We start from the raw sequence: 22966 nt of genomic DNA, 5'->3' as shown, positions 1-22966 counted from the left end.
TTTTTCCGTTCGTCTTGATTCAGGGTGCTTTCAGTTGCTGCCACGCCTGCCCCTCCCACATCGTCTGCTGCTTTCGTGATGGCAGAGACGGTGCCACGGCCCCAAATATTTACTCTCTAGCCCTTTAAGAAAAAGTTTGCCAACTCCTAGTACAGGAAAATAAGCAGAAAATACAGACAGTTCACAAAAAGAGGTGTAAAAATAGTTCTTACACGTGATGTTCATTCAGCCTTTTTCTCAATTGGAGAAATACACATTGTTGGCGGGAATGCAAAGCAGGTCAGCCTCTCTGGAGGAGCAGTTGGTAAGATCTGTGTCTGTACTTCCATTTGGACCCAGCAGCGCCAGTGTAGGAGTTTACCCTGAATGCACACCTCCAAAAATAAGGAAACACATGCACACGAGGTCGTTCATTGCAGCACTGTCTATACCTCCAAAATATTGGGAAGTACCTACTATCCAAGCCTCTCAAATTGGTTGAATAAACCTGGTACATTCACATTGTGGCGGACCGTGCAGCTGTCAGGAATAGCGAGAAGACCTTTATGACCTGGAATGAGGTGCTTTCCCAGGAGACATTAAGTGAAAAGGCAAAGAGTAAAGGAACGTTTATAGTACACCGCCTTTTGTGTGAGAAATAGGAAAATAAAGCAAGCATAAGCCTACTATCTCTATAGAAGGACATGCAGGAAGGATAAGCCAGAAAGCAGTGGGCTGGTCCCACCCGCAGGTGCTTGGGGTGGGGGGGGGCAGAAGGACTTTAGGGGGGAGTGACATTTCTTTGAGTTTATCTTTTCATATAGTTGTGATTTTTAGAAGTACGTTCTACACATTCAAAACATAAACTTGATGGAAGGAAGGGAAAAACCCTAAAACTGAAAGGAATTGTAAATAAACAAACCTGATTGTATTTCTAAGAACTACGTAGCCACCCTTAAGAGGGTGACGGGAGAGAGCTGACAGAGGTCAGTGATGGACACAGCACCCTCGGTCCTGGACGAGGCTGTGTAGGAAGCACAGCAAACCAATTCTGAACTCTTGTTCGTAGCTTTGTTCCTGTAGTGGTTTGGGTACAACAGTTGGAACTGATTCTGTATCTGTGATAGCACTGAGCGAAGGTGTTGGTGTTGGGAGCCAGGGTTCTCGCTGCAGAAGAAAGGCACCCAGACGTGGAGCACAGCACTAGGGCCCCTGGCATGGACTCGGGGCTCTAGGATAGAGACCTGTATCTGTTACGCGGCCCGTGTGCACATGTGTATTGTATGTGTAGGGGGGTGTGCATATCCATGGATACATACGTGTGCATGTGCACAGCATACTTTCTTAGCTCCGTGTGCTAGGAGAAGAAAGACACGGAGCGGTAGCAGTGAGCACACCGAGGCGCCAGGTCTTGGTCTTCAGTACCTTTCCCTCAGGAGAACCAGGAAGGAAGGAAGGAGGTCAGGTGTCAGGGGTAAATGTCAGTGGACTGCTCAAGCTGGAAAATAATTTGGCAACCGTTGCAGTAAACCTTGCCTCTGGCAGAATGACCAGTGGCTGTTAAATGGAGGGAGAGAGCTGGATGAAGATCACGGTACTCGTGAGGTCCTGAAGTGTCTCCTCTCACACTCTTATTAGAGGCACAAGCAAAAACTAGTACCGATAGTGGAGCACTGGACGGCACGTTGCCCGGGTGACAGACTCCTGCGTCTCCCTGAGGGTAGGTGGGTGTCCCGTGGGTCTGGACGTGATACTCAGGTACTGCTTCAGCCAGGAATGCAGCATCTGACTTGAATCCTGAGAAAAGCTCAAGCAAATGCAGGATGAGGTATGTGCTACTTAATGATGGAAAGAACTGGACTCTTTCAAAGTTCTGGTGTTGTTAAGGACAGAGGAGACTGCTGACCAGGCCAGTGAGTGCAGCTCTCGATCGCTGGCCCAGCCCTGGAGGAGGGAGGTGCCAGCTGCCTCGCGGTGCACGGGCATGGCCGGGGCTCCAGGCCTTGCCCTCGCCTCCTCTGCCAGCGCGCCTGCTTGTGTTCCCGCGTGCCTTTTCCTCCGAGCGCTTGTCACCGAGGCTGGTGCCCTGTTCCACCAGCACATGTACGTATTTCTGCTGGTTTTTGTGCAGCAGACGGTGACCAGTTTGAGGGCAGACTCTTATCTGTCTTGGCTGACTTTACATCTCCCGGAACGGCGTTCCTTGATAATTATGGAGGACACCAGAGAGCTTTTAGCTTATGTGGGTTATACCTCTGTATATTTATTTACCATATTAGAAATTAAAACGAAAGATTTTTTAAAATATTTATTAACTCATTTAAAAATAACAATGATAAACTCATTATCTCTTAACATAAGTAGCACATATTTATGAAAGCAGTTCTAATACAACGAGATGCCATGAGAAGGGTAGGCTTGTCTGCTGCGGTTGCCGGTTTCTCGTAGCTGGCGAGAGAGCAGCGTCTGGGTGGGTTCCGTCTGCTGGGCGTGTGGCCTCTGGAAACCTCCACTGTGCGCGTGTGAGAGAGGAGAGGGAAGGAGCAAATGGTGTCTATAACGTGACCCCTGAAGGGGTCTCGGGCACCCCCAGGGGTCCCTGGGCCACTCTGAAAACCGCTAGCTTAGAACAAGTTCTGGTTCCTGGAAGGCATTCAGTAAACGTTTGTCAGATGAACTAATAAATTCCAAAATGGCCATTTGAGGGGGCCAGCGCTTGGCTGGATTTCCAAGTTCCGACGCGCTCACGCGGGTGGTGTCTGGACCTGGGTTCCGCATCCAGCCTCAGCGCTCTCTTCCCGTGGCAGGTGTCCCCGTGAGCAGCAGAGTGTCCTCCAAGATCCAGCAGCTTCTTAACACCCTGAAGAAACCAAAGCGCCCTCCACTGAAGGAGTTCTTCGTGGATGATTTTGAGGAGCTGTTGGAAGGTGAGCGTCCCAACTCCGGCCCCTGGTTTGTGCGGACAGGGCGGCCGTCACATCTGAGGACGCAGGCAGACGTCCTTCCTGCGTGGGTCACACCCAGACTCTGTGCTCATCGTGTGTGGTGGGGACCTCAGCATCACACACGACCTCGGGCTCTGTGTCAGCATCTCGTAGGTAAGAGACAGCGTCTCTCTGTGCCTCTGGTCCAGTGGTTAGTACTTGGTAAGAATACATCTAAGATTTCATTTTACTTCCATGATTTAAATTTTTCTTTAAACTTTAAATCTGAACTACTTGTCTTCCCGTGGTTTTATTTATTTATTTATTTTCCCTTTGGTTTTAAAGTATTATATCTTTAGCAAAGTTTGGGCTCTTTTTCAGGATTTTAGCCTCTCATATATGAATGATACATATATTTAGAGAAAAAGAATATAGACTTATTTTTTTTAATTACCAAGAAACAGAAAGGAGTATAAATCTGTAGAAAAGTAAGAGAAGTGAAGCCCCGTACAAGATAGCAGCGTGTGACGTGTGGCTGGGGCCTCGGGGCACCCGGCCGCCCCCTGCCCCCGGCCTTGCACCTCTGCTGTGCGGTAGTCCCACAGACCAGCTCTGGTGTCTCCTCCTACTTGGGGATTTGACATGGCCGTTAGGGCACGTGTGTGTAATCAGATCACGACTTTCAAATTCAGAGTTCAATGCTATGAATGCTTTTTAGGAAGTCTTTCTTACATTTGGGCAAATCTTGATGACATATCCACTGGAAACGTAATAGATTTTACTTTATTTTTTTCTTTCAACGTGGTTTGAGCGCCTAAACTGAAGTGGTGATTCTACTCTCATCCTTTATAAGTGGGGACACCTGCTTCTCAGGTGCCTTCCGGGTGAAAGCCTGGGGGTCGTTGTAATGCTGGGGTTACAGTAGCCAGGATTCATCTTGATCCATGACTAGCTCTCTTTCCATCCTTGCTCAATTGGTCTGTGACTGTTACAATGATAGGGAAATCTAAACAAATCATGGTAGCCTTCTTATAACTGGTATTTGCAAAGAAGAAAAGTATAACATGTGAATGCCTAGCGGCAGAGTGTGTGCCTGCTTCTGTGAAATGCTGCTTTTCACATGCAGTTTTGCTTGTAGTGCAGCAACCAGATCCAAGTCAGCCGAAGCCTGAGGGCGGCCAGATGGCAGTGCTGAAAGGGGAGCTGCTGGCCGTGGGCAGCACCTGGCCACCGTCGCTGCTGGCCGCCTTGCAGCAGTGGGGCACCACGCAGCCCAAAGCCCCGTGCCTGACCGCCCTGGATACCACGGGGAAGGCCGTCTACACCCTCACCTATGGCAAGTGTCAACAGAAAGCAGCTGGGCGCTGGCCTAGCTGTGAAATGTTACATGTCGTACAACACAGACGTGCAGCTTGAGGAACATGAGAGAACAGATTCCTGACAAGCTGACACAACTGGCAGGGAAACAGAACCTCGCCTCCCCCCGGGGGCCCCTCCCGGGCCACTGCCCTTCCCCCACCGGGGGACCGCTCCCTGCCTGGTGGTTTCGAGAGTTCACATCTGTGTGTGCATTTCTGAACAGTGGAGGTTAGTTTTGTCTCGTTTTGAACTTTGGACAAATGGCATCAAGCAGTATGTGTTTTTTGTGTTTGGCGTCTTTTGGTTCCATTCTACGTGTTTATGTAACACGAATCGCGTGCATTTGGCTGGACGTGTTTTCACGGAGCACTCGGCCCCGAGGCACTTCTGGCCCCCAGGCTGGTGTCCCCCACAGCCGAGGCCAGTGCCCTGCTGACCGCTGGGTGTGAGCCAGTCCGAGGTGCTCTGGGCTGCGTCTTGCTCAGCATTGTCTGAGGTTCACCCCTGTGCTGTGTGCAGCGTGGTCAGTTCATTCTCGTTGATGGACGGTATCTCATCGTGAGAATGCGCCACGGCCAACGTCTGAGCTCAGCGGTAGGTGAGCGTCTGGGTTGTGTCCGCTCCGGGGCTGCTGCGTGTCGGGCTGTTGCGAACGTTCTCTGTGGGTCTGAGGTGGATGTGTAGGCGTTCGTGTGGCTGTGGGCGTAGGACTCGCGCGTCAAGCTTCAGGCCGAGCTGGCGAGCCATTTCCAGCCCCCAGCCCTGGGGAGGAGTCCCAGCGCTGGATACTGACTGTTCCCGTTCACCTGCCTTGAGGGAGCGTCGTGGTGTCCAGTGCCTGGTGCTGAGGGTGCTTCTAATGTGCTCACTGGCTGCTTGAACACCTCCTTCTACGAAGTACCCGGACCTTTGGGTCATTTTTCTGTTCGATTGCTAATGCTGTTTATGTTTCAGATACACACCTTTTGTCCAGTACATGTTTTGCAAATATCTTCTTCCACCCTTTGCACTGCCTTTTAACACTTTTAATTGTGGGTTTAGATGGATAAGAAGCCTTAACCTAATGTAGTCTAATTTATCTGTTTTTCCCCTTTTTTGTGCTTTCTGTTCTGTGTAGGAAGTCTTTGCCAGACCTAAGGTCACAAAGGCATTCTCGTCCTCCGAGACTTCTTCTGAAGACTCGTTCTGCTTTTCACACTTAGCGTTATGATCCATCTACAGTTTAGTTTTGTGTGTGGTGTGAACTTGGACTCATTTTCTCTCCTGTGAATGGAATTGACCCACTATCATTTGTTGAGAAGCAGCCCTTCCCCCAGATACGGCTTTGTCATCCGTCAGGTGAAAACTGTACTTGTGGGTCTGTTCTCTTCACCATCCGCGCTTCCTGAGTTACTGGAGCTTTATGAGTCTGTGTTGGATGTCAGTCCTCCAGCTCTGTGATTGCTCCTCAAGATTTCCTTGACTATTCTTGGCCCTTTACATTTCCAAGTAAACTTTTTTTTTTTAATTTATTTATTTAATTTATTTATTTTTGGCTGCATTGGGTCTTCGTTGCTGCATGCGGGCTTTCTCTAGTTGCGGCAAGCGGGGGCTACTTGGCTACTCTTCGTTGCGATGCGCAGACTTCTCATTGTGGTCGCTTCTCTTGTTGCGGAGCACGGACTCTAGGTGCGTGGGCTTCAGTAGTTGTGGCACGTGGGCTCAGTAGTTGTGGCTCGCGGGCTCTAGAACGCAGACTCAGTAATTGTGGCGCACAGGCTTTGTTGCTCCGTGGCATGTGGGATCTTCCCGGACCAGGGCTTGAACCCATGTCCCCTGCATTGGCAGGTGGATCCTTAACCACTGCGCCACCAGGGAAGCCCTCCAAGTAAACTTTAGAATCGGCTTGTCCATTTCCAGAAAAAAATCCTGCTGGGGTGTTGATTGGCACTGCACTGAACCCATAGTCCAACTTGAGGCAAATCGGTGTTGTTGCAGTTATGGCATCTTCCAGCTCATGACCCTGGAATATCCCGCCTTTGAAGGCCTGCTTTAGTTTCTCTCAGTGACGTTTTATGCTTTTGAGTCCGGGAGTCTTGAGCTTCTTTCGTTAGATTTATCCCTATTGCAATGGAATGATTAAATTTTTTCTACTCAATTGTTGCTTGTAAATAGAAATGCAATTGATCTTTTAAATGGTGACTTTGTATCTAGTGATCTTGTTAAAGTGACATATTAATTCTTTTTGGTCTATTAACGAGTAGTTTTGGACATCCTGTGCACAAGTTGAGCCCCTGTGAGCAATGGCCTTTCTAGTTCTCACACCTTCGGTTTCTGTTCTTGTCTCACTGCACAGGCTGGAACCGCCGGTGCAGTGTGAATCCTTCTGTGTCTCAGGTGGAAAGCAATTGGTCTTGAAGTACGCTGTTTAATGTAGCTTTTTTGCTTGTTTTATGGTAGAAATTCTTTGTCGTAATGAAGTTCTGTTTCTGGCTCGCTGAAAGTTTCGCCTCATGGATTGGCTTTTTCTGCTTCATCGAGATGACCATACAGTTTCTCTGCCCTTCTCCACTAATTTGATGAATTACATTGATTAATTTTCAAATGTTAAGCAGCCCTTGCATTCCTGGAATAAATCCCACTTGGCCGAGATATCTTTTCAATAAATGCCTGGATTCTAGTTGCCAGTATGCTGTTTGGGGTCTTCGCACCTCTGCTCGTTAGAGAGATGGCTCCGTAACTCTTTAAGAAAGGAGCTCGCTGCGCACTCATGAGTGTGCTTTGCTGACAGCCTCCCCCTGGAATTCAGTTTCCGGGTGCGGGTTACACGAGGCCTTGGGACAAGGCCTGTGTTCCGCTCAGCACAGACTTCCCTTGTGAGGGAGCCTGCGGGGACTGCGGCCGGACGGCGTCGCCCGCATCTCGCTGTCCCCCACTTCCCGGGAGCCCTTCTTGTGCCTCGCTGTGCCTCCGTGCTTCCTGAAGACCCCAGCCTGTGGTCCTTCTCTCCTTGTCTAGCGTTTTAAGTCTGTATCCACTACACCCGTAAGACACCACTCACTACTCTTGCTTTAAGTCAGGAGTCGTACTGTTTTTTCTTTCCTTTGTGGAATGTTCCTTCCTGCCACCCCGCGTTTCCCACTGTAACCTCTCCTGCTGGCTGTGGGACTGCCCGCATCTTCCTTTGTGAAGGTGGTCAGGCATCTGTCAGCACTCTGAAGACTTTGTGATATCTTTTGAGGAGTGAGATGCCAGATTATTGCTGCTCTCTGGATGAGGATGTGTCTTTTTCCCTGTGATGGCTTTTTGGCTTTGGCTTGCATCTGTCTTACTGTGATGTACATATTTAGCTGTTATATTCTTTGAAAGTTTCCTGCTTGGCGTCCACAGGGCTTCTTAGATCAATGGAATGGTATCTTTCATCAGTTTTTGGAAAATTATAGCCATAATTTCTTGATACAGTGCTTCTTCCCCATTTCTCTCTCCTATCCTCCTGGGACTCTGATTACATTTATATTAATACCTTTTCTGAGTCCCATGTGCCTTTTTTATGTTTTGCATTCTTTTTTAAAAAATTAATTAATTGATTAATTTTGACTGCGTCGGGCCTTAGTTGCAGCATGCGGGATCTTTCGTTGTGGAGTGTGGGCTCTTCGTTGCAGCCCACAGGCTTCTCTCTAGTTGTGGCACGTGGGCTCTCTAGTTGTGGCATGCCGGCTCAGTAGTTGTGGCACGCAGGCTTAGTTGCCCTGTGGCACGTGGGATCTTAGTTCCCCAACCAGGGACTGAACCGGTGTCCCCTGCATTGCAAGACCGATTCTTAACCACTGGCCCACCAGCGAAGTCCCATGGCATCCTTTTTATATATATACTTCAGTTTGGAGATTTTCTGTTTTCCTTTATTCACATTTTCTAAAACTGGTGTGTTCTGTGTGACCCTTTCCTCTGCTGGGGGGGGGTCCCCAACCATGGGTTTTGTCTTATGTGGCGACTTTGGGGCTCTGCCTGGCCTTTCAGAGGTTTCCACCTGCTGTGCATGGCCCCGAGATTCAGCAGAGTCTTCTTGAAGCCCCGGTCTCCGCGCCCCAGCAGCAGCACTCCGAGGGGCACAAGGCCGTGAGATGTTCGTCTCCTGTGGGCGCCAGACGCTAAGCCCCGCCCCCAGCTTTTGTAAGAACAGCTGCAGAAGGTCAGCTCACCTCCCAAGGGTTTCCCCAGGGGTCTTAACTCCTCTAGTTGTCTTTGCTGCCTCCGACAGATGGTTTTGCATTTTATCCAGTTTTAAGTCATTTTGGGTGGGAGTGCTGGTCTGCCACCACTGCTCTTTCCTGCTTGGAAGCAGAGTCTCAGACCTTTATGCTTTTAAGATTCATCCGTATTATTGTGTATAGTTGTAGCTCATTCATTTCTGTTGAGGAATGAATATTGAATATTTCAGAATATATGTCTCCATTATACTGTTGATGGACTTCTGGGTCATTTCCAATTTTGAGTGTTACAGACAGTGCTACCGGGAACATTCCGGTGTGTGCTACCTGGTGTGTAAGCGTGCATTTTTGTAGGGTATATACTTAGGAGAGGAGGTGCTAGCTAGTTCTGGGATTATGACATCTTTACATTTATCAGATAATTCCAGACTTTTCCAGTTTGCACTTAACTGGTCAGTGTATGAGTCCCACCTTCTCCCTGTCATTGGCAGGCTTATTAATTTTGGCTAATGTGGTGAGAATATGGTGACAGTCGTGGTGGTGCTAATTTGCATTTTCCTGTTGACTGAGTAGGTTGAGATCTTTTCCTGTTTTTGATCATTTGGGTTTTCTCTTTTGTTAAGTGTTGAATCTTTTGCACATTTTTATACAGGGTTATTTGCGGGCGTTTTGTGTGTTCTGGATGCCAGTCCTTGGCGGCGGCTTACTGTGAGCCCTGGCCGCTCACAGCTCTGCAGCAGGCTTCCCTCCTCCCGTCCTGGGCTCTAGCACTGCTGTTCTCCCACCCGCGTTTAGACCTGCCGCCCACCCGGAGGGAGTTTAGTTTGTGTGTGTGGTGTGGGCCTGGGCTCGGGGTCAGTTCTTCAGGAAAGATGGCAGGCAGCTGTCCCGTTCTTGTCCCCTCCGTGCTACCCGTGTTGTAACTGGAGTTGTCCACACGGGGGTGGGTCTGTTTGGGGTTCTTTGTTTTATCACGTTGATTTCTATTCTACCCTTCCGCCAATAGCACGCTCTTTTCTTTTTTTTTTTAAAGATTTTTTTGATGTGGACAGTTTTTAAAGTCTTTATTGAATTTGTTACAATGTTGCTTCTGTTTTATGTTTTGGTTTTTTGGCTGCGAGGCATGTGGGATCTTAGCTCCCCGACCAGGTATCGAACCCTCACCCCCTGCATTGGAAGGCGAAGTCTTAACCACTGGACCGCAGGGAAGTCCCAGCCACGCTCTCTGAATTGCTGTCGCTTTATAATAGTCTTGACGTCCATTGAGAAAGTCTTCCTGTCTTGTCTCCTTTTTCCAGAGCGTCTTGGCTTCTCTCGCCCTGGTATTTCAGTGTCAGTTTGTGTCAGGTGCCACAGACACACCTGTTGAGGTTTTGGTTATCGTTGCCTTGAGCAGTTTGAGGAGAATTAGCACGTTTGCATTACGGTGCCTTCTAGCAAATGGACATAATAGGTTCCTCCGTTCATTCAAATCTTTTTCAACCTCTGTACTGTTTTATAAGTTTCTGGGGGGAGACTTTGCATATTTTTGGTAACACATATTCTTAGTTATTTGGCATGTTTATTTAAATCTTATTATAAATAGTATCATTAAAATTTTTATTTACTGTTTATCGATGGCACATAGATATTAAATGCTATTTGCGTATTGCTGTTATATCTGATAGCCTTACTGATTTCAGTTATGGGATTCATGATGTGTGCAGTCACGTCTTCTGCAAATAATGACGGTTTTGTTTCTTACTGTTTTACCTTCTCTGCCCCTTGCACCCCAGTTGCATTGGCTGAGACTTTGAGTGAAAAGGCAGTTGTCCTTGACTTGCTCCTCCTCTCTGAGGGAAGGCTTTCAGTATCTGACCATTAATGATGATACCTCCTGTGGAATTTTTAAAGATGACTTTTAACAGTCACATTAAGGAAGTTTCCTTTCATCCCAAATTTAAGAAGGATTTTTAAAATCCTGAATGATTATTTTAGTTTTTTTCACCTTTATTCTGTTAATGTGGCAAATTATGTTGATTTTCTGTTAAACCTCTTTGCATTGTTGCAGAGAGGTCATGATGCATTTTTCTTTTTATAAATATCGGGATTCAGTTTGGAAATCTTTATGTGTTACAGTTACAGTTATTAACATCTTGAGTTGACCTTTCTATTAAGGCAAAGGCAGTGGTGTTTTGAGTTGACTATTTTTCTCATTTATTTCTCAGGCCCCGCAGTTCACTTATCTCACAACGTTGTGCCCGAGTTTAGACTATTTACAGCAAAGGGCGTGTGGTTGCCGCGTGGTTGCCCAGGGGTGGGGTGGGTGAAGGACGGCTCTGTCTTCCTGCGTTGCTGCACCGCGCAGGGTGAGTGGGAGGGCTGCTCCCGGTTTGGGGTGGACTCAGGCTTTTCCGTCTTCCTCCCCCTCTCTCCCTACCCTTCACTGTCCCGTGTATCATGTGCCATGTTCCTCAGGGAAGCACCCACAGGGCTGGGCACCTTCAGGAGGGGTCCAGACGCTCCCCTCCAGCCTCCCGTGGCTCTGCCAGGTTCCCTAACATCTCCCTGACTGTCTCCTTTTTTGAGTGAAAGCAGAGATGAAGATGTACCCACCTCATGAATTGTTGTTGTAAAGGTTAAATGACTTACATGCCACTCTTATAAGGGATATAATTGAGACACATTCAATGACATGAAAGCGCATTCACAGTGCAATGTTGATTGAAAAAAGGGTGAAGTATGATCCCATTTCTTAAAAATTGTGCATACGTGTGTGTGTGTGTATACATATATAACAGAAAGAATGCTTTTTTCAGCTGGCTTTTCTATATTCTGAATTTTCTATAATAAAATGCTGTTTTACTTTTCTGTTAAGAAAAATAAATCGGTAAGTTGTTTTTAAGAGAAAACTTCATTGCAGCATTGTGCAAAATAATTATCAATTGGAAACTACCTGAATTTTCAGCAATAGAGTAATAATGGTATGTTAATGGGATGTTATGATTGCTACATTAAAATGTTAATTATTAGTTTCTTAAATTTTACATTGCTTAGTATTTTTATTTTATTTTAGGCAAACTTTGGAGTCGGAGTTTAAAACTAGCTTATACTCTACTTAATAAACTGACTAATAAGAATGAACCACTACTTAAACCTGGAGACAGAGTAAGTAACCAAATGCACCTTTGTTGGAGTGAGTGAGAATGGAGACTAAAAATCTGTTTCATTGACATCAGTGTTCTCTCAGTTGTTCAGACTTACAGCATTAATAGAAGGGCTTTAAGTCAGCAATGAAAAAATATTAAATGTGGAAAAAGTTTGTGTTGATGTAGATAAAATGATCGTTCCTTTTAGTCTCCCTCATTGCCCATTTCCTGATTCTTAAACCTCTTTTCTCTTTGACTTCATATGTGTTGATTTTAATAAAAATATTAATGTCAGATATTAATCAGTGCTACATTTCCAAAGCTTAAGTTTTGTGAAGAAACGTTGACCTTACTTTGAAATTCTGTGTGTTTTATATTCATCTCCTTCCCTCTTCCATGGGGCTAGAACAGAACTCAGAGGCGGCTTGGGGCTTAGTTCCTCGTCCTGCACTGCCCAACATGGTTGGCAATAGCCACAGGGAGCCGTTTAAATTAACCCAAATTAAATGATATTAGAGTTTTAGTTCCTTAGTTGCACGAACCCCATTTCCAGGGTTCAGTCACTGCGTGTGGCTGACAACTACCATGTTTGATAGCTCGGAGAAAGAACAATTCCACCATTGTGGGAAGTTCTGCTACACAGCACTGCTCTAGGCAAACTGAGCCAGACTTGAGGAAGCCCGGTGTAGCGGGAGGTCCAGCATGGTGGAAGCCAGCATACTTAGCAGTGAAAGCCCCAGTGAGAAAGGTTGCCTGAGGTCAGGTCACCCAGCAGGGAAGCTGTAGGTTGACAGGGTGGTATGGGGTCTCAGGCTGCTCTCGAGCCCTCAGTGTTTAATGTGGACCAGTAGCCAAGGACATTTGTGGACGACGAAACTTCAACGTGAAAGAGCACAACCAAAGGACAATAAATGGGGAAAAAAAGAAAAGGGGAAGGGGGGTGGGGGGGGAGGGAGGAAGAGGAAACAACCAACTTGGAGGAGAGCTAGATACAGAAAACAGGTTTTAAAAAAAAAAATTAGTCTTAATATCCCTGGAGATCTGAGGTGAAGATATTGCTCCATAAATCAACAAGAAGATGCTAGTGGGGGAGACCAAGAGATGGAAAGTAGGAAGGAAAAACGGTGCAGATTAGACTTGATCAAGAAGGCCGACATCTGACTAATAGGACTTCCAGAAAGAGAAGGGGGAACGGAGAGTGGAAAGTTTTTAATGCTAATGATGACGCAAGACTATCCCCCGGAGCCGGGGGTGAAGGACCGGCGGGCGGTGCGGGGACCCCCACCGAGGCGCTTACCCCAGCGCTGCGTAGGGCAGGGTGCAGGAACCTCGCGGCCTCCCGGGGAAAGTGGGCTGTGCACAGAGGCCAGCAACCCCAGGGGGGCTCGGTTTCTCAGTGTGGCACTGGGGGAGACAGCTGTGCTTCGGAAGCCCAGAGGGAGTGCGGTCTTCCTGGGCAGTCGACGGATATGAGGGTGGGGCACCATTCTCAGACAGGCAGGACTCAGAAGACTGGGCTCTTTCTTGCGAAGCTCACAGAGGGAGTGCTCCGGCAAACGAGTGAGTGGTCCAAACAGGAGAGCCACCAGGGCGGCCCAGGGTCCGCGAGCTGCGGGCGAGGAGCAGCCAGACAGGGCCAGCAGGACGAGGCCCCAGGTGGGCAGGCTGGTCAGCAGCTGGTGAAACCCAGGAGCTTACCTGACTGGTTGGTTATTTAGAAATACTATTGACAGGTTTGACACACCCAGCGGGGCATTTCCGAGCAAGCTGGCCGGTGCACACAGAGGAAGGGAAGCCGGTGAAAGAGGCAGTGGCTGTCACCACCAGAAAGAAGGGGCGAGCTTGGCTGTAGAAACGTAAACAGTACGGGGATGATTCCTCATGATACCTGGCGCTTTAGAACAAACCTGTCGGAACCCCTGACTTATGTTGTGCTTTAAAATGATTCTAAGAATCACTAATTTCTTTCTCTTGAGGAAAGTTCTTGCAAGGACAAGGACTTCCAGATACTTCATTGACTTGCAAGTGAATCCACGTAATTGGGTTAATTATAAAGGATTGATGAGATCACAGTTAGCGATTTAGTGATTGGAAATGAATGGCAAGTTCATCCTCCTGTGATAATATACTTTATAAAAGTGAACAAACACAACTCTTTATAACAGATTCTCTGAGGACAGGTATGTTCTACCAGACAGCCAGTCTCGAGGCTAAAGGTCACAGTTCTTAATCGTGGGACAAACGCTATTAACACCAACTTTCAAAGGAGATCTTTGCCGTTTTCAACAAACTTATTAGAAACTTGATTTCCAGACCTCAAGTACAGAATTTTGATACAGATACAGCTTAAATTTTGTCTTACGAAATACAGGGTTATTAGCTATCCAAGGCCCGGCCCTCAAAGGCCCTGTGTTATCAGTCCCCTCAAATACTGTTCTGACTTATCATGTAGGTTTCGAACACACTATTATTACAATATTTGGGACTTAGAAAAACCTCATCCCATAAATAGCTTTTAATTTAACCAGATATTATAAGAAATGGAAATTGGGATGATGGGAGAAGAGAAAGGTGGGGAATGAAGAGGGCTCAGTGTTTGTCTACAGTAACAGGAAATAAAACACATGTCCAAATACCTTCACACATAAGACACAGCAGTGTGAGCGTAGTATCTAAAAAGATGAGAGCAGTTGGCAAAAAGAGGATATAAAACATGTTAAAAGTGGCTGCCTTGGGGAGTGGGGAAGGGTGATATGGGTGTTGCTTTTCGTTAGTACTTTTTGTCATTTTAATTCTGTGTTTTAAAACTTTTTTGATAAAAATAAAAATGTAAGGTAAATGTAATAGAATATGTAATTTAAACAGTGGCAGCATGATGACCAGGTGGGAGCAGGGAGTGGGCCCCCCGTGGAGACTCCGAGAGGGCAGCTGTGGGGGTCTTGCTGAGTTCTGTGCCCACCACCCTCCCCTGTTAACGTTTCGGTCTTGAGCGAAGGTCTGTCCAAGTAAAACGTTGGTGTCAGGATTTTTTCTTTTGGAAGATCTTTTGATAGACTTTGATTCCTGGTTCCCTCTTCATGTCCAGGTGTTTTTCACCTGGGCTACTTGATGGTGGGTGATGGTCCATCGCGTCCTTCCCTGGGTCGCTGCTGCCCAGATGGTCAGAGTGGACGGAGCTGGACCTAGACCCCACGGGCAGACCCAGCTGCACTTGCCTTTGGCCCCAGGAGTTTAACATTATTTTGTCACATGCGGGGTAAAGACCATAACCTAAAGACTGTGTATTAGAAGTTACATGGCTGCAGACACTTAAGGACCAAGGGTTAGCACTCAAAGTAATGTTTTCTGTCTCAGTAGCAGGCATTCAGATGACTGACTGCATTATTCACCAGTGGATTTCGCGGTTTTCCTTTGTACTCTCGTAGGTGGCGCTGGTGTTTCCTAATAGCGACCCCGTCATGTTCACTGTTGCATTCTATGGGTGCCTCCTGGCAGAGCTGGTTCCTGTCCCCATCGAAGTGCCACTAACAAGAAAGGTAGCAAGCGCGGTGCAGGCCCCAGGTTCACGGTCCCTGAGGCTTCATCCTGAAGTCCACGTGTCCATTCGCAGGCCTTAGTCTCCTCACTCCAGGTGCCGTCTGGAGTCGGGGGACAGGCGGGCGGGGCTCAGAGAGATTAGAGCAGCTTCATCCCCAGACGCTCCTTTTATGTATCTCACTGGTGACAAGGGCACTGGAACAGCTGTTGGTGGGGCCAGTATGTCACTTGTTTGAATTTCCCAACAGAAACTAACATTTTTTCCTCCAATGCATAGAAGTTGGGATTTGATGAGGGTTTGTTAAATCATTTCTCAAAATGGTGTGTTTATTGATAATGACTTGCATTTCTTGGGGATGAGTAAGTCATTACAGAGATGTCTTGTAGCTCACTTCTAAGTGATAGTTTTAAACACATGGCATCTCTTGCATTTCTGTTCACTTCCATGACAGCGAGCAGCTTTCATGGCTGAAATGAATGACTGTGGCCGGGGCAGGGGGTGGGTTGCTGGTGTTCCAGGGAGCTGTGACGTTTTAGGTATAAATACCAGTAATCTGATTATTGAAAAATAGATCATTTTAGGAGTCGACTCAGCATGTATTTTAGAAAATCCTAGTTTTCTGTGGTATCCCAGCGTTCAGGCAGTTGTTCACATGAGCATTATCTGCAAGAAATATTCAAGAATCCCAAAGGTAAAGCTTGTGAATAAAAGCAGTATATCCCAAAGGAGAACATATGGTGAACAGATATTTGAATACCGGGATTCTTAGGGTAAAACTAGAGTTTGTAAAATTTATAAGAAGAAAATGATAGAACTCTACTGAAGGACATATTCTGTGTGGAAATAATTAAGATTGCTAAAGGTCAGGCCTGCCCATATTAATCTGTAAATTTCAAACACAAATCAAGTGTAAATTTCAATGCTGTTATTTTTGGAGTTTATTAAAATGGTATTAAATGTCATTTGCAAGAAAAAAGTTTGAGAAATTAGCCCATTACCCAGAACTTTATATGTCATGGCAGAAAATATATCTTTCAGATTTAAAAACAATTGTATTTTCTTTGGATGAAAACATAGTATATACCTATAGTATATACCTATACAGGGCTGAATTGTCCTAATATTCCAAGGGCTGAGAAAAAGAGTTCTGCCCTGTGTGAGCTGAGCACCTCTGCCTTCTCTGTTTCCGCAGGACGCTGGCAGCCAGCAGGTCGGGTTTCTGCTGGGCAGCTGTGGCGTCGCCCTGGCCCTGACCACGGACGCTTGTCAGAAAGGCCTGCCCAAGGCCCAGACCGGAGAGGTGGCGGCCTTCAAAGGTGGGCCTGGGGGCGGGCAGCGGGCGGCCCAGTTCTCTGCTAACCCGGGCCCTCGGGCGTCCTTTCCTGTCAGCGACCGTTACGGAGACGGAAGGGCCCCCAGGAAAAGCGAGGCTGTGTTCTAGGCCTTGGGGAGTCTCGCTCCTCGCCTGGGTCAGGGTCTGGACCTCTGCTGTCCCGCCTGGGGGCCACTGGCCGTCAGACATAAGTTCATAACGGTTCAGTGAGGCGAGGCTCCTCAGCTGTCAGCAGCTCGGGCTGCGTGGTGGGTGGCAGAGGTGCCGTTGCGGGGAGCAGAGACCCCTGACCCTCGCCTCTGCTGGGTCCCTGTCTGCGCCGTCACAGGTTGGCCCCCCCTCACCTGGCTGGTGATCGACGGGAAGCACCTGACTAAGCCCCCCAAGGACTGGCACCCATCGGCACAGGACGCGGGGGCCGGGACCGCCTACATCGAGGTAGCGACCTCGCCTGGCGAGGCTGAAACAGGCCCCCGTGTTCAGGGCTTGTTCCCCGAGTGTAGCTGCTGCTGCTTAGATCACAGGCGACAGCTTCTGTGCTTTGCCTCCGCCCCAGAAAGATGAGGTGTCCTGTTGGGAACTCACCCAGACCCTCCCCTGGGGACCAGCCTGCGTGCCCTGTTGCCCTCAGTACCTGCCCCGGGTGACCCGACTTCAGCTGAGGGCGTCACCTCGAGGGCCTGGGCGTGAAGTGTGCTCCAGTTGAACCGATGGTTGGTGAAGGGGGACGGCCTCCAGAGACATCGCCTAACGAGCTTGTGCTTTTGAAATCTTTCAGTATAAAACCAGCAAAGAAGGCAGCACCGTGGGGGTCGCGGTGTCCCACGCATCTCTGCTGGCACAGTGCCAGGCTCTGACCCAGGCATGCGGCTACTCAGAAGGTGAGGGCGTGGGGCGGCTCTCCGGCCGGGCACAAGGCACCTGGACGCTGTCCCGCGTAGCATCTGCTGTTTAATCCGGGTCGTGCGGCTCGCTTGCTCGGGGCCTCTGCTCTCCTGGACGGGTGGAGTTTGGACACTGGCGTTACAGAGCGTGAAACCCACTCACTACCCATTGGTCTGTGCCCAGTGGGCTGGTTCAAGCTGTGCCGTAGCTGAGGGGCAGCGCATTTTGCATTTTCTTATCGGGACACACTTTTTCTTACTGTTTTCTGTGGCTGGCTTTGGCTTAAGCTGTCACGCACTCGGATGTACCAGTGGAATCTTTGTGGTCAGGGCTTGTCTCTTGGCAATATACAGGCAGCTCCCCCTTTACTGTGAACTATCAGCTATGTAACGTAGAGAACTTTACTTCTTTCCACTAAAATACTGGAATTGAACAAAACTAGGAAGTAAATTGAGTGGTATGTGTAAAATCTGAAATATCAGTGTTTAGAAGCAAGGGCTAGTTGAGGGCACCGGGCAAGACCTCGGTGGACATTTGGAAAAGGATTTTAGGTGTGTTCAAGGGCCTACGTAATTTTTTAAAAATTCTATCAAATCAGGTCCCCTGGTTTTCTTTTTCTTCAGATCCAGCGTTAACCGTACATGCATCACCTATAATTTGGGCTCTTTAGCCAACAAGGGAACGTGTGTACAGTATTCTTAACAGAATGCAGCAGCATTTCCTGGCACACAAACCAAACTTCCTATTCACTGTTGGGTGTTCCTTCTGTGGGTGCACCTGGCAGCCCCAGGCTCTGTCCTCTGCCCGAGCTCTGAGCCTCAGGGCTGTGCTGGGAAGCGGCCCTGGGACCCCAGCTACCCCTGCGCCCTACAGCACGCTCGGCACAGCCTCTGGGAGAGAGGGTGGGCAGGAGGGAAGGAACAGCTCTGAAGGGAAGTGACACGGGGAGCCTGTGACGTTTACCGGGGCTGCAGGATGACGTGAGAAGTGGGGGTGTGCAGGCGTAGGGTTGAGAGGTGAGAGACCCGCCACTGTCCTTCATCTCCACGTCCAAGCCTGCCGCCTCTGGAGTGTATGCTGCCCCCTGTGTTTCCAGATGAGTGATCAGCAGATTCTCCGTTTTAATCCACAGTTGTATGACCTTCTACTTTTATGTTTTTCCAGTAATTTGAATAACCAAGTAACTTGATAACCAAGATTATTGATTGATTGGTGCATGGCATTTGGGAGCGCTGTGTATCTTTCCTAAAACTCTTATATGTTGATGATGTAATCATCTCAGGGTTTCTCTGAAAATGCACATGACATGAGCAGGGTCACTCGGTGGTTTAACCATCTTTGTCCTCTTTCAGCTGAAACATTAACAAATGTGCTGGATTTCAAAAGGGATGCCGGCCTGTGGCATGGAGTGCTAACAGTGAGTGCTGTATCTAAACGACCTGACTGTTAGGGGGAGGGTTGCTAACGTTTCACGTCCGTGGGTGACACCAAGCCCTGTTAAAGCTGACGGAGTAACCCTTAGTCGTGTTGGTGTGAACCGTGTCTCTGGACTGAGCTGTCCCGTGAGCAGAGCTCTGATGCTCTCTGTGCCTTTCCTGGCGGGGTTTGTGCCCAGCCCCGACCGCTCGTCTCTTTGCAGAGTGTCATGAACAGGATGCACGTGGTCAGCATCCCATACGCGCTGATGAAGGCGAACCCACTCTCCTGGATTCAGAAAGTGTGTGCGTATAAAGGTAACGGGAGTAGCACCATCTCTCGATTCATCCTTCATTAGAGAAGTCTCTTTGATTTCATCTTTGGCGATTAAGAAAAAATAAAGCAGCATGCAGAACCGCAGGCGTGTGTGGGCCGGGGCCAGGCTCCCCTACAGCCGTGGTGGGTCTGAGTCGCCAGCGCTGGGGAGCTGGGGGGTCGTGGAGGACAGCTCTTTTCTGCAAGGGCCGTAGACTCCTAACTTTATTCTCTCACAGAAATGCTCCTAATTCTTAGTTCTTGAGGTGGCTTTGATTTGACGTTAGGGCTCTTCAAGCCACCAGTAGCAAAGCTGTTTACTCATAGCGGCTTATGACCCAGAGTGAGGGGGCTGCCCGTGGGGCCCCGCCCGCCCTGCTGTCCACCTGTGGTCAGTTGGTGCTTCCCCAGCACGGCCACACCTGTGTGGTCTGAGCGTCCCTCTGGCTCTGCTTCGGTAGAGCTCGGGGGCACCGTTAGTCACCCCTGAGGGGGACTCGGGTTTTCCTCGCACTTACTGGTCCCGGGTGGCCGTGTGCTTGTCCACTGCACTGATGATGGTGCCGGTTACCGATGTGACGTGGGCCGTGCTCTGCAGCGTGCTGGGCGCTGTCTCTGTTTACGCTGTCTAACGGAGGAGAGCCAAAGTCCGGTGGGGCGTTTGGCGGGTGCCTCTGCTGGTGAGAGCAGGGCCGGGAATGAGGCCCAGCCCGTCTGTTCACATCGGGGGCCGCCCCGCAGCCCCACGTCCCCGGGGCCCCCAGCACAGGGCAGGCCCAGCCTCGCGGCCGTGGGAGGGGCAGGTGTGGGGAGAACAGAGAGGCTCCAAGAGAGAATCAGTTGCGAACGAGCGAGTCGATTTCTAGGTAGGCCGGGCGGCAGGGAGCACGCGGCCTGCTCTGTGTGCACGCGCCCCTAACGCAGGCGCGTCCCCGCCCCGCCGCAGCCCGGGCCGCGCTGGTGAAGTCCCGCGACATGCACTGGTCGCTCTTGGCTCAGCGAGGTCAGAGGGACGTCAGCCTCAGCTCCCTGCGCCTGCTGATCGTGGCCGACGGTGCAAACCCGTGTGAGTACCGCCCGCCCCACCCCCACCCCCGCCGGCCCGGCCGCCGGGGGTCAAGGCTGAGCCGGAACGTGTTGGGTGCCGCGTGGACACAGGTGCGCCTCCTGCTCCGCGACTCGGGGTCTCGTGGTGACTCACGGGTGCGTCTCAGACGTGTTTGTCAGGCCTCTCCGTTTAAAGTGGTTCTGACACAGTGGACGGGAGGTCCGTGCCTGAACGGGTCTGACCAGAGCGTAGATACAGCCAGAGCCCGGTTCAGGCTCCCGCCCTGTGGCCTGTGCCCCACTGCACTGGCTGGGCCGCTGCGCGTTCCCGGCCGCCCCGCGTCCTCCCGGGCTCTGTGCCCCGGTCTCTGCTCGGGGCCCGAGAGGAGCTGCTGCTTGTGCAGGGCCTGCCCGGGGTGTCCTCGGGAGCCTTGGTTGACCTTTGGTGGGGTTTCCAGGCAGCACAGAACCGGGGGGGGGGCGGTGGTGGGAGTTTTCTCACTGCTTTAACACCTGTGTGTCACTGTTCGTGCACTGAATCCGCCCTGGACCAGAGGCTGCCTTTCATCTAATCCCCTGTCCAGCTGTGGCCCCGACACTCGGGAGGGAAGCCTACCTTCTAGCACCCCAAAGCCTCTCCTTCCCTCCACCCACCCCGAACCCCGAGGGCCCCGCCGTCCTGCCTCCAAAGCACCAGGAGCTGCCGGCTTCTCTGAGCCTCCACTGCGGTGCACCCGTCGAGCCACCAGGAGCCCCTCCCCGGGCTGCTGTCCCCCAGACCCCAGATCCCGCCACTCTGAGTGCCCGTCACTTCCCTGTAGCTCCGAGCCCTCTGGACGGCCTTGTGTGTCCTCTGCTGGACACAAGGACCCATGACCAGGTCCCCTCCTTCCCTGGAGCCTTGCTGTGCAGAAGGTGCAGGTCGTGGTGCAGCCCTGGGGCCCCAGTGGGTGCAGGGCTGTGCTGACTCAGGCCCTTAGCGGGCAGCACCCAGCCTCCTAGGAGCTGAGTTTTCATGGCCCGGTGACGCTGGCAGAGAAGCGGGGACAGAGAGCTAGGCTCCGCCCGCAGGAGAGGCACGGCAGGGCCGCTTGGCAGAGGCTGCAGCTCTGAGGCACGCCCAGGAGAGGGCGCGCATGTGGCCGGGGCCTCATGCGGTGGAAGGTTCGGCTGCGGGCGGCTCCGTTAGTGCCCTGGGTCACCTCCCCCTTGGCGGAGCTGCCAGGAGGCGGGCGAGGCCATGGGTTAGACCTCAGAGACAATGCGGGGCTGAGAGTTGGCTTCTTGTTTGCTGGCGATTTGAGAACGTGCCCTGTTTTTCATGGAAAGGGCCCCACCCGCTCCCCATGAGACTTTGACTGTGAGGTGAAGGGGTGCAGCCTCCAGGCCCGGCGCCGGTCGTCCCCCACGCCGGGTGCCTGTCGGCCTTGCGCTCAGCTCTTGCGTCCACTCTGTCTCACGCAGGGTCCATCTCCTCCTGTGACGCGTTCCTCAACGTCTTCCAAGCCAGAGGGCTGAGGCCGGAGGTGATCTGTCCCTGCGCCAGTTCTCCGGAGGCGCTCACGGTGGCCATCCGCAGGTAGACCATCCTGTAGACGCCTAGTTCTTCCTCGTTCAGCCGAATTACCTGTGGTAGCAAATTTGGTTGATCTGTTCCTGAGCAGGAGAAATTGAGAGCAGTGCCCGGCCCTGGGCCCGTTTCCCAGGTGTGTTGGTATTGTAATGGGGCAGCCCCAGGTGCCACGTCCAACAGCCTGTGTTGGCCGCACGTCCCACACCGGCCTGGTTTGTGGCGCAAGTTCGATAGCGGCTCCCTGGGTCGCGATCTCTGGATTCTTGCAGCACGCGGGATGGTTTTCCCGAGCGCTCCTCAGATCAGGAAGGCCTCGTGTCCCGCAGTAAACACTGCAGCCAGGACTCGCCCCTGTTCCAGGAAAGGGTGGCCGGCGGCCAGTGCCCGTCAGCTGTGGACGGGGGGTCTGTGCCTGCGGGACCCTTGACCTCCCAGTGATGCCCCCTGGCCCCACCGCCCCCAGGCCGCATCCTCTCTGGGCTCATCCACGTCGCTCCCCAGGCCCCCGCAGGTGTGCCCCTCGGCTCACCTTCCTGCCCGGGTCGTCCACGCTGCCCTGAGCGCCATCCTCGGGTAGAGGGCAGCATGCTCGCAGCTGAGGGTGACTTAGTGTTAATTTTCCACCCTCAACTCAAATTAGCCTCAGCTGTGGTCTTGTGTTACGTCTGTGTATTTATAAATAGTAGTGTAAGTGATCGTAAAATTTCAGTAATAATTAGCGTTAAAAGCAGCATCTTTATTCTTCACAGACCGTAAGGTGTTCTTCGTTGCTTTGTTCTGTGGTGGTTTCTCGTGCTCAGCAGAGTAGCGTTTTCCCGCTGGAGGAGATATGACGTTTGTTTCTCAGCGTCCTGGCTCCTGCTGCTGCGAAGCTAATCAGGCCCAAACTTGGCGTCGCAAACAGCAGCGGTCACTTTACTCCCTCTCCTGCTTCCGCGTCGGGAGTCGGGATGGCTGCTCAGGGCAGTTCTGCCAGCAGTTCGAGGGTCTCGGGCTGGGGAGCGGCCGGCCCTTCGTTCTTCCTGCCTGCGGTCCCAGGCTCCTTGCCCTGGTTTTGGTGCTCGCAGGCTTGCTCCCAGGAAGCGGCCGCCCTGCTCACCTGCTGCTCGGGGCTCCGGGGGATGTCCCAGGACGGCCTGGTGGAAGCGTCCTTGCGGCCCACCGGGCCCCCCTGCGGAGGAGTGCGTGGGGGGGGGTGTCGCGCAGACCTGTGGGGACACGCGCTGCCCCCTGAGGCCCTGCAGCCAGCGTCCCCACAGCCGGCACAGGTGGGCACCTGGCT

At 50.8% G+C, this 22966-nt stretch overlaps 1 protein-coding gene across 9 annotated transcripts in view; it reads left to right on the top strand.

The window, feature by feature from the left end:
* DIP2A (disco interacting protein 2 homolog A) overlaps nt 1-22966 on the top strand; it is a 91026-nt gene that overhangs the window by 34852 nt on the left and 33208 nt on the right. For 7 of the 9 annotated variants that reach the window (XM_061193749.1, XM_061193750.1, XM_061193748.1 and 4 more), the window contains 11 exons: nt 2787-2906; nt 4042-4239; nt 11505-11596; nt 15003-15113; nt 16308-16431; nt 16777-16886; nt 17227-17329; nt 18686-18750; nt 18973-19066; nt 20011-20130; nt 21576-21690. In XM_061193749.1, coding sequence (XP_061049732.1) covers nt 2787-2906; nt 4042-4239; nt 11505-11596; nt 15003-15113; nt 16308-16431; nt 16777-16886; nt 17227-17329; nt 18686-18750; nt 18973-19066; nt 20011-20130; nt 21576-21690 — 1252 coding nt within the window. Of the gene's footprint in view, nt 1-2786; nt 2907-4041; nt 4240-11504; nt 11597-15002; nt 15114-16307; nt 16432-16776; nt 16887-17226; nt 17330-18685; nt 18751-18972; nt 19067-20010; nt 20131-21575; nt 21691-22966 lie in introns of those variants that run through there. The other 2 variants (XM_061193753.1, XM_061193751.1) reach the window with 2 other exon arrangements.

Source organism: Eubalaena glacialis, chromosome 6, assembly GCF_028564815.1.
Source record: "Eubalaena glacialis isolate mEubGla1 chromosome 6, mEubGla1.1.hap2.+ XY, whole genome shotgun sequence".
Lineage (NCBI taxonomy): Eukaryota > Metazoa > Chordata > Mammalia > Artiodactyla > Balaenidae > Eubalaena > Eubalaena glacialis.
The sequence above is the reverse complement of the archived record's forward strand: the minus strand, read 5'-3'. Positions and strand labels throughout refer to the sequence as shown.